The sequence below is a fragment of the Anguilla rostrata genome, chromosome 16 (assembly GCF_018555375.3).
Source record: "Anguilla rostrata isolate EN2019 chromosome 16, ASM1855537v3, whole genome shotgun sequence".
Classification (NCBI taxonomy): domain Eukaryota; kingdom Metazoa; phylum Chordata; class Actinopteri; order Anguilliformes; family Anguillidae; genus Anguilla; species Anguilla rostrata.
The window spans coordinates 11,614,606-11,625,693 of record NC_057948.1 but is presented as its reverse complement, the minus strand read 5'-3'; the positions used below and the strand labels follow the sequence as shown (position 1 = coordinate 11,625,693).

General features: G+C 40.9%; 1 protein-coding gene across 4 annotated transcripts; it reads left to right on the top strand.

Annotated features, from left to right (window-relative positions):
• Positions 1-683: 683 nt before the first annotated feature.
• On the top strand, positions 684-11,003 carry fam169b (family with sequence similarity 169 member B). 4 transcript variants are annotated; one of them, XM_064313854.1, is made up of 9 exons: positions 684-1,001; positions 4,624-4,733; positions 4,897-4,999; positions 5,112-5,197; positions 6,129-6,303; positions 8,056-8,238; positions 9,367-9,540; positions 9,787-9,858; positions 10,468-11,003. In XM_064313854.1, exons 1-8 carry the CDS (start codon positions 797-799, stop codon positions 9,813-9,815), a joined length of 1,065 nt encoding a protein of 354 aa, XP_064169924.1. In that variant the 5' UTR covers positions 684-796; the 3' UTR covers positions 9,816-9,858; positions 10,468-11,003. The 4 variants fall into 4 exon arrangements, with proteins under 4 accessions (XP_064169924.1, XP_064169923.1, XP_064169926.1 ...); XM_064313853.1 differs by having other exon boundaries at positions 685-1,001; positions 4,600-4,733; XM_064313856.1 differs by lacking the exon at positions 684-1,001 and adding an exon at positions 3,892-4,019.
• Positions 11,004-11,088: the final 85 nt, after the last annotated feature.

Here is an 11,088-nt window from a genome sequence, read left to right as displayed (position 1 = left end):
TGAAATATAAAATGACATATGAACTTTACCCGCTATGTTTTTTTTTTTTTACTATATTCATATTGGCTACAAAGAATTTAATACACAGTGAACATGTTATGCCATTCTTATGCCCAGTTAATGAAAGTGTTACATATGTAATACAGTAATAAAAAATCAATACATTGTGTGGCATTTTAGCATATATAAGGTGTGAATGCAGAGTGGGAGTTTGATAGACCTTTGAAAAGAGACCAAAAAAAAAAGACCAGTTCCACTGATCCTTTCATAATTGTTTTATTTCGTTGTGGAGTACAGGGTCCACAGAATGCTTCACAAACTTAATGAGCCACCAAAAAGTGTGGAACTTTCATGCCTTTCTCATTGATCCAATCACAGTATTTTTCCATGGAGATCCCAGCATTTTGATTGGTTCAGATGCATGCATCAGTGTAGCCCCACCCATCAGGTTCCTGAAACCCCAATCTCCCATCACACCCAAACACCAAGTTTGTCAATTCTGAGAAAATGACAAAGGACATAGGAAACGACTCACAAATACTTCAAGCTCTCTCTTGATGATGTCATCAAAACAACAGCTGAGAATGAGGACGCTGTATATGTTTATCAACTGGTCAAAAGTGGGCATAGGGTATAGCTCCTGCATATAATTTAAGACGTCAGAAGCACAGGTGCCGAACCGGCCAAAATTCCTCCACATCTTCGTCCCCTGAACAACAGCACCGGCACGGATGCCAAAATATCTTCAGAACCTAACAGCTGAGTGCCAGTTGATCTCTTATAGTGCGCCCACAGCATGGTGAAAACAGATTTCACAATGGAAACTGAGGTTTTACCCCGCACCAAGAATTTCAGAAATGCCTGTTATTTCCCAGTGGGAAGTTTGTGGTTTGCTCTGCAAAGGATTAGAAAGCATAATGGGATTAAAACAAGGGGAGGAAATCACAGAAGACCAGGCTGGATTTCAGTCCTAACAAACATTTCAGCAGGGCACAATTCTGGTATGTGGACTTTATCTAAACAAAGTTTATTAGATTGAAAGGGATAGAGAAAGTTGAGCCATATAGCAAACATGAAAAAGACAAAGAATCACCTTGTGCTTAACACAAAAGAGCACATAGCCTACGATATAGAAATAATAGTTCAAGAACACTGTGGTCTTAAAAACGAACGGAATACTTTAGACCAAAAACGGAGCATAAGAAGTCATTCTGTTAGCGTGCCTTCCTCTTATCCGCGCGCGTGATCTCCACTCGGGAATGCACTGGCTCAATTCCCTGCGGCGCAGGGGAGCGGCGCTGCGTGAGCAAACAGCGATAATTAAAAACGTTGTTGCGTGCTGCGTCGGTGGGAAACGCAGTATTCCGACAGCGATGTCAGGCGGCGGCAGGGCAACTTTGCTAGCTTCCCAGCAGGCCAAGGGCCCGGGGGTCTGCTGCCCTATAAATACAAGGAAAAGCAACGCACGGTGGCCCTGAATGTAATGGGACAACCAGAGCAGGACCTGTCTCCATCAATTACCGAGACGCGACCGCCCAGCAACAGCATTAAAGCAACAGCGGCATAAACTTCACTCCTCCTCCTCCGTAATCTCTTTAACAAATCATGTTCCAAAATAGAAGCCATAATTATAATTTTTTACTATTGATATTGCTACACAGCAAAGTTCACAGTGCTAAACGTTTATGAATCCAGTAGAAACCAAATATTAAAATTACTCACTCAACACAAGAGTTGTTTTCCACTGCTCATTTAGCTGATCATTATTATTATTCTAATTTAAAATATTATTGAAAAACAATGATATGCCTGTACAACTGGAACAATTCAGCAGAGCTCAGACACTGGAACTCAATATACACACGGATATATTAATCACCAAATATATACAGTTTGTGTGACTTCAGGTCAAGTGACCAGATGAAGATCCACACAGGGTCAAAATGTTATTTAATAAAGGTGAATTTTAGTGTGCGGGCTCAACTGAAATGTTCCTGTTGTTCTCACCCAGCCAGGCTCCTGGTTTGATGTGCGTATAATCATCTTTCCCTAGGCTTGTAAAACTGGTCTGAAATGTGCATTCAATGTAGACTGTCACCTGCATTGATGAGCACACACTATACAGGCAGGCTTGTTTCCCCTTAAGAACAAATGAATCACCAAAAGTATACAATTTGTGAGACATCAACCTTATTGTAAAACAGTATTTTACAATGAACAGGTCTAACAGACAAATATGTTTTCTTCAAACTGACCATGAATAAATATAGTGACTCAACAGGTGTTTGTTGACATATCAGGTAAGTCTCCATAGCATTTGTAAAAAAGAAGGTGCAGTTTGTGATATTGGTTTCCAGCAATTCCAGGTTTTAGTCACTGTAATAATTTGGTCATTGACTTGTTTTGAATCACCCCCTCATATTGATTCTAAGTGAGCTAAGATCATGACTTGTCAGAAGTAACTGTTTATTAGTACCTGGTCAGGCTTGTCATAGGGTAAGGTTTAGAGCCTGGCAAATGACACTCAATACTGTGTCGGGTGACTGTCACTGTATGATATTTCACAATGCCATGTCGCCACCTTGTGGCAGTTTTGTCCATCACAACATGTTTTTTTTAACAGTGTCCAACTGAGGAGTTTCACATGTTAACCATCATTTAATTAAATAGAATTATCACTATTTAACTGTAATAATGACCTGTCAGTCAGCTATTCAAATCTGATGTGAAATAAGGATTAGCTGTTCCAGTTGTAATGCAGTTATGTGGTCAAGGGGTGTAAACCTGAGGATTAAACTCAAGTTAAGCACACTGCAGTTGACCCCTGACCTTTACTCTGAGTTGACTGCTATCATAACATAGTTCTCTTGATGGACTTTTCCAGTCAAAGGCGTGGCTTTTTGGGTGAAGGTGTGTGGAGCCAGCTTTAAGACAAGGGTGTTGCAAGACACGCATGGTGGTTGCATTTGTGTGTTTGAACTTGGCACTTAACCTGATCTTCTTCAGTACACAACCAGCTGTATAGATGCATGGTATTTGAACCGATAATAAATCTTCCTCAATAAGGGTTCATAATAAACATAACCCCACACAGCAAACCGTTTTAAGTCCACATAATACAAGTGTGTTAGATAAAACTTCTGCGAGGTCCTTTGTTGCATTTTTCCTGGTAGTGCAAGCCTTTTCTTGCACAGTAATTTTGTTACAATAATTCTGTAACATAATTACTCAGGATTAATTATCTCCCACCAGTACGCTGTCCACGGAATTAGTCTGCAATTCCAGTGTGAAAATGTGTGAGAGCACAAATTTTCCATCTTCCGCAGGCTAATATTTTCAGTAATTGCGCTAATATAGCCTACTGTTGTCAACAGGGGACATCTAATTGAAATGTGTGTAGAATAATTGAGTCAGGATTCAATTACAAGCTCAAGCAAGCCGTATGTAGGCTATTTAGCTTAATTGTAAGTACAAAAAAAAAATCAAATCAGCATGCTGTCGGCGTCATTGCAGAGTCTACACTCTCAGAAGGGTTCCAAAAGGCTCTTCTCCATGTCCATAGAGGAACCATATCTTTTCTGGGCAAAATTATTTAATCTTAATTTAATTTTCACACCTTTGGGACCTATAATATAGGGTTCTATAAAGAACTCAAAAGGGTTACCCTATGAAGACAAGCAAATGAACCCTTTTTCTTAGAGTGTAGGGCCAGAATTGAGAAACGATCTAACAGGCAGCCTATATTACCTCGACTGAAAATAACAAGCTGTTTAAATGTCTAAATTCCTGCGAACGCCTAAAAGACAATGCTTTCCGAGTGGGTATTCAAAGTACACCCTAATTTGAATTTTTGGGAACTGTACAGAGACCTAAAACCCAAAACGAACAGACAATAATCTTTGCAGTGCGGTGACTTTTTGTTTTGTTTTACGGCACTAGGTCGCGCTGTTGTAAAAGAGTGCAGATAGATATATGTAAATACAAAATGGAAACCCTTTCAAAGGGCGTCCAACTTGCAGGTAAGAAAATTAATGTCTGACAAATAAAATAGGCTACACCTTAACTCAAGTATAAGTACGTAAAGTATTTGAAATTTAGCGACCGGTCTTCAACGTAATAGGTTTTATGTTAATATTAGCATTGAAGCTTACTTTAAAATAATCGTTGAACACTTTACAACTGGCTTGCTTGCTAGATGATTATATATGCTACGTTCCAAACTAATTGTTTTCATGTAACGTATATGAGATGACGTTAAATAATTATATTTGCAATATATTCCTGAAGCCTTTACTAACTAGTCTGGTATTTTAAATGCTTACCAGAGAACTGCTGACATTTAATGTGTTCTAAACAATGTCATATAGAACAAGTAGGAAACGTATTTTGAAGTTCAGACTATATAGTTCTCTGACTATAGTTATGTTACCACCACCTATCGGTAATATTGTTACTACACAGCACACAATATAACAACAAGCTAATAATTATAATTGGCAAATGTAAAAAGGTTTGTGCGTATACGTACGTAAGAAAACTAATATCAGTAAAATATGTCAATTTAGGTTGTGGGGAATTAACAAAAATTAACTTCTTCAGAGGAAAACTATCCAGTTGACACAGTTTTCCTGAATTACAATACGTTGAAGAAGAGTGCGGAAGACTTTATGACGTGCCTGGAAACGAACAGCCCTTCCGAGAACGACTGGTTTATTCTTCCTTCTGGTGCAAAGGTCAGTATTTATCAAGTCATTTTGTAACCTGAAACTCATCCAATATTTAATTTCATGCGAAGGTGACACAACGTTGCAGATATACAGTTGGCCGTATATTCGGAATTCCTTTTACTTTAGTATATTCTACCACTTTCACATGCCATAAAAACGTGCCTCACAGGTTGAAGTCTCCCACAACAATATAAAGCACCTCTCATTGTTTGGCAATGGAGACCCAATGCACACCATCTTGGCTCTCTGTGAACCCACACATGGGACTCATGGTCAGTGGATGATACGTTTGCCTAAACTCTTTTACACAGGTTTATTTTATTATTCTGTTGTTTTTGTCGTTTTGTCCTTAATTAAATTTGTCAAAATCTGTCATTCTTACAGCGATTGCAGTCTATCTGAATGGAACATGGTGGACAGTGAGCAATGTCTTAAAGACCTCCAACACTTCCAGATCTGGGCTTGTTAGGGTAAGCTCGCTTACACTAGACATCCCGTGTGAATCAATAATTTAACAGGCCTTCCTTCAGGAAATAATATTACTACTACTACTACTAATAATAATAATAATAATGGTCAGGGACTGAAATTAGAGATTTTTCATTTGAGTCAAAACCGTTTAATACTGGTTTTGTGCATGTGCAAAATTTTAGCAAAGAACCTGGATTACCTCCGCGCCATGGAATCGTATATTATGCCTGTAGTACATGCAAACATTATGGTCAGGATTTGTTAAACATTTGTCTAATTTTCGCTCACAATTAAATGTAGTTGCTACAGGGCTGCTGGGCAGTTCACTTGGTAAAAGTGCTGCTTGTGGCACATGATGAGTGAGCACCGCGGTCTCGGATTTGACTGTGCCGACGGTCACGTGCCTGTGCAGACTGTGGCTGACGGCCCCGCAGGAGCGGCACACAGTCAGTGTAGCGTTGCCCAGGTGATAAAGGGTGGGATTCAGTCGGCAGGAGTAGCAGTGTTCATTGCTTGAGCACCTTGTTGGCCATCTGGGTGTCCGTGGCTTGCTCTTCGCACATGCGTATGATTGGGTCTTCTCCACCCCTGCTCTGCACATGAGCGGCTCGTGACTGCGGCGTGAAAAGAAGCGGCTGGCAGAGACTGTGTGTTTCAGAGGAGAGCCAGAAGTTCCTCTCGTGCACTGTTGCGGGCCGACAGCAGGGGCCATGTATGAGCAGGCTTGTACATAGATCATGAATTTTACATTCCAAATTTGGTGGGATTGAAAAAAAAAAATGTAATTGATAATTACTTGGTGTTAAATTCAATTATCAGCAAGAAATGTAACTGTCTAAATCTTTCTTAGTCACAGTTAACGACCAAAGTTTTATGATAGCTGTGGACTCTCGGGTGTGTCCAGGCTGATACAGCTGTGTGCGCCCGCAGGTGCAGTCTGTGGGGGAGAGGGTGGTGCTGTTCCTCCTCAGTCAGGTGATTTTTGGGGTGTTGGAGAGGCCCCCCGATGCAGACGCTTGTTTTGCTCCTCACCCCGAAAAGGAGGTGGCCAAAATTCTTTGGCAGGACGGGGAGGCTGCTGGCTTCTACACCGTGAAACAGAAAGGTAAGAGGTGGTCTGCAGAACATTCCATACTATTCCTAACTGTCCTGGGCCACGCCTACTTTCAGAAAAAAAATCAATGGAGGAGCACAAAACGCCAATGTCCCCAGAGCTGGATATGCTGCTTGTAGCAAAGCTAACAGAAGTTACTGCCTGTAAAAAAGCACTGCAATGTGACTCTAACTTTTTGGCAATGTTATTATTGAATTGCGGTGCTCCAGTAAAGATTCTCGGCCCTAGAGTTTTGGTGGCTCTTAACAGGAATATTGTTGTGACTCCAGAGTACTCCAACATAAAAGAAAAACTTTTAATTGTGTGGTGCAGGGGTGGGTGTGGCCCTAAAAGGACTGTATAGTGTTTTTACCAGCGGCTGGGTCTGATCAGAGATAATGTGTTTTTTTTTTCATGGAAAATTTTCCCTGCGTGCCAAGTATTTGTAACTTTATATTAAATGGTCACAACTGAATTTTGGGAAAAACACACATCTTTCCAAATATTTGGTCCAGTCACTAATGAGTGATTCATGTAGACACTCAGCAGAACATATACAGACATTATTTGGGTGGCCCTGGCCAAGAGAAGCAAGAAGCTGTCAGTTTACTCATAGAACACTGTACAGAAAAGATGCGGATTTTAAAACTAAGCTTTTCATGCAGCCATATTCCCGGATATTTGTAGGAAGACACTTAATAAATCATTTTCCTATCTACTGTTCATATATAAGCAGTAACAATCTGGGGGCATGATCTAGATAAATACATCATCGTTTTATTCGAATTTAAGACCAGGCTCAACTCATTGAGAGTAGCCTGAATAGAGTTAAAGGACTTCTTCACATCTGAATCAAGGTCATTAATGTAAATGAAACGGTACTGGACTCAGAATAGACCTTTGTGGTACACCCCGGGAAAAAAACTTGGAGAACGATTTCAAGCCATCAGTCTGCTTTGGTGCTCAGCCCAACGTTAAAAAGCTTATTGATAAAGATAGCGTGATCAACAGTATCAAATGCTTTAGATAAGTCAATAAAGGATGATTAGAAATCATATACACAGAGTTGGATGTGGACCATTCTCTTGTTTTCTGTGTGCATATGTACATACATTTCTACTTTCATTGTGCGAGTATGTATCACAGGGTGCTTAGGATGGAGATTTTGTACTAGAGCAAGGGCCTAGAAATCAAATCCTGTAGGGCTGCATATGCAACGTGTGGATTGTGTGGACCATATACAATGCTCTACCCACAGTACACTGCATTAAAATGCATGAGATTACTGCACAGTCTTTAGTTGCAATGTGCACTGAATGAAAAACCAAGCCAAGCTGATTAAATTAATGGACTAATGAAGTTTAGAAATTAGGAACAGAGGTTGGAAAAAAAAAAAACAACTACACACGGAACGCATTAGTTGTCCGTGACCAGTTTGGCCCTGTTCTGTTGCATAGAAAAACAAGCGCATGCATCGATTAAGGCGTACCCTTAGCTAAATGGTTAAATGCCCAACTCATCTCTCTCAATCTCTCAATGCTCTTAAGCATTTTCCAGTGTAACTGGCTCAGTAAGCACCGTCACCTCAGTTGATGCATGGGCAGCTCTCTGACGCAAGATGGCTGCCTTGCATCACCCAGGTGGTGGCTGAGGTGAACCTCCTTCATTTTAAAGCAGGTTGAGATCATGAAATGTACCATAATAAATGCAATCTATTATTATTATTATTATTATTATTGTTGTAATGACATGGTGTGTGCTCAGGTGCCCTGTGTGACGGCTGCAGTGGTCTGTGCTACCTGCTCCCCGTGCTGGACACTGTGTTCGTGCGGACGCAGTTCAGAAGGAGAGGACTGGCCTTGCGGATGCTGGAGGACTTCTGCGTGTCATACGCTGAGGAGGAATTCATAGGAATCAGCCGCCCGGTGTCGAGCGGCATGTCCCAGGGTGAATCACCTCGAACCCTAGAGTTCACTTTCAGCTGCACCGGTCATAACTTGACTGCCTGACCCTGGGCTTACTTCCTGTCTGTGTTTTAATTTCAGGTGTTTATAACATTTTCTGACACGTTTCCCATACCTTTTACTGTAGTTATTAGAAAATGTCCATAGTGAGGTGATTGCGTTGGTGTGCAGATGAATTTTCACGTGTCGGGTCAAAGACTGACTTGTCTGTGATTGATGCTTCAGTCATAAAAACAGTGATGAGTGCCTTATCTGTTGCAACGGCCAAGAATGAGGGTTGGAACGGTGTTTGTACAAGACTGAAGCTGTCTTGGTGAAATATTAAGAGACAAGGAATGTTTGAAGATAAAAAATGGAGAATAACTTAAGTCACGTGTTCCTTGTGAGCATATGAAAAGCCAGAAGCCTTTTTGGCCTTAACTTGAATATGAATAGTGCATAATCATATTGTGCAATATGATTACTTTAATATTATAACAAGATTTGATTGGATCCTGTGCACCTCCATTGCTGAACTGAATTGTTGTAAATGCAGTTTGGCTGATTTAGAGAAAATGAAAGTAGAGCTGCATCATAAATCATATATCAAAAAGTTTATGATGTTCTAAAAAAAGTAAGTTGTAATATAGATGGATTAGGTCAGTCTCAAAATCATTCAGATAGAGAACTAAAAAATAAGTTTAGTTGTATTAGTAGACTTCCCCTACCTGCTGTAATTCAAAGGGTAAAATGCAGCACCCTCAAAAATCCCATAATTTTGTGCCATGTTTTTAATATAAAACTATGAATTATGAACAATGGTAAAAAAATTTAAATAAAAACAGTTATGTACATGATGCTAATGTGTTACAGCTCAATAATCATTCCTCAGACCAGGTCCTTCAGCATTTTATTGTAAAGGAACTTCCTCAGGTGCTGGATAACCCATTAAGGTTTAAGATGCATTAAGGGTTAAGATCACAATTATGAGATTAGAATGTTGCTGATGTAACAATTGCTACTGGTAATTCAAAGCAATAGAGTTCTAGAAGGCTGATCAGAATTTAGAAAAAAAAACCATTTCAAAGAACCTATGCTTAAAGGCTTTAAAATGGTGCCTGTCTCTGTGCAGTTTGCAGGAAGTACCTGCAGGCCCAGGAGCGGGACAGGGACCGGCTGTACGAGGTGGAGGCGCCGGGTGGCTGGGCACAGAGACGAAATGTGTGGCTGAGCCTTCAGCTCAGCCGCTGCTCCGCACACAGCGAGACCGACCGACTTCCACAAGAGCAGCAGCTGCTCGCTTTGCGTAAGAGCTAAAAGGGGCTAAAGGGCGAGAGATATTCCTGGGTCCGGCAAATCGCACTGTGGTCTGAGCTCGGTTCTGTGATTTTATTTAAGTTGTGTTCCACCGTCGAATCGGACCCCATTGCTTTTAGTGCGTTTTTATGCTTTGATTTTCAGTCTGTGTCTAAAGGTTTACACCTTTGCGGGAATGTAACAGAGTGACCCTGGGATACATCACTGAAGTCAAACCTTTTTTTTTTTCTGGCAGACTCCAGTTTTCGAGAAAAACCTGTCTGAAGCGGAGAGTGAAAGTATAGTCGCCTCGGACAAAGGAACAAAGGTGAAATCGATGCTCATTTTAAAATGTTTTATTTTTAAAAAGCCTTCCCCTGCAATTTAGAATCCCCCCCTCCATTGTACTGCGCCCCTTCAGCCTGCGCTATATGACCTGCGCCCTGTGACCACAGAGCACTACAGCTGTAATGCCTTTTAGCGTTTCACCCTTTTCACACCAAACAGGCCTGCGGTGCACTATAGGAGAGAGTGAGCACCAATCAGAGGAGAGGTGCATCTCTCACTTAGAGTGACTGGTACCCTATGGGCACCCGGTGGAATGAAGACTAATGCAGCGGTAACCAGGGGAACCGTGTCCAGCTTGAACCCACCCTGCTCCTGGCAGGACACACGACCAATTAGAACCCAGTTCCGCAGATTTCCTAGGAGGCCAATTACATTACATTACTTTTATTTGGCAGATACTTTTATTCAAAGCAATGTACAATAAGTGCATACCAAAGCTCATTGGAGCAACTACAATGCAAATGACAGCCATGCAGTGGACAAAGGTTTAAATATGACTTCACAGTATGCTTTATGCTTCACTGTAGAATGATCCTGCTTTGGTGTTCCATTTACATCCTGCCACTGTCACTCTGCTTTTCTGTGTCAGGGTTCCGATTTCCAAAATGCTGCCAGGGAGGACGCCACTACCCACAAGCCCCAGAGAAACCCCCGGCGCAAGCGTACGGGGGAGACGGCCGAGGAGGAGGAAAGCGGGAATTCCAAACAATCCCGGGTTTCAAATTAGTCTTTCAATGTTGGGGTGTGGTGTGGTGCGGGGGGGGCGAGAGTGGGAGGACAGATCCTGTCACCTGTGTTCAGTTCCAATGTAATCTGGGCATGAGTGTCCGGTATGCTGTTTTTTTAATTTTTAAATTTTTAATTTTTAAAAGCAATGAAAGCGGTGGGCTGTTGCAGTATTAAAGTAGATAATTATAAAATGGACACCAGGGCTGTCAAAAGAAGCCAAGCCACAATAAACTGCTGATCAAAGCCCGAGCAGTCCAAGCTCAATATCAAAGTCTTGGATATGGAATTAAAAATGAATGTTGATGTATGTTTTGTTTATGTCAACATTCTGTACAAATGTTATGTTTTCAGTTGTACTATTCATCAGTGTTCACAACATAAATATTTTTAAAAATGTTTTATTCTTAAAAATCTAGTGCATTCCAGAATACCTGCAACTCTGTAAAACAAATGAAAAATATTATAACATTATACCACTAGC

Coding starts and splice junctions, on each gene's coding strand:
- fam169b (XM_064313853.1), top strand. CDS start 797: ATGGTGAAAACAGATTTCACAATGGAAACTGAGGTTTTACCCCGCACC. Junction 1,002..4,599: donor TTCAGCAGGGCACAATTCTG/GTATGTGGACTT, acceptor TAACTTCTTCAG/AGGAAAACTATCCAGTTGAC. Junction 9,541..9,786: donor GCAGCAGCTGCTCGCTTTGC/GTAAGAGCTAAA, acceptor TTTTTCTGGCAG/ACTCCAGTTTTCGAGAAAAA.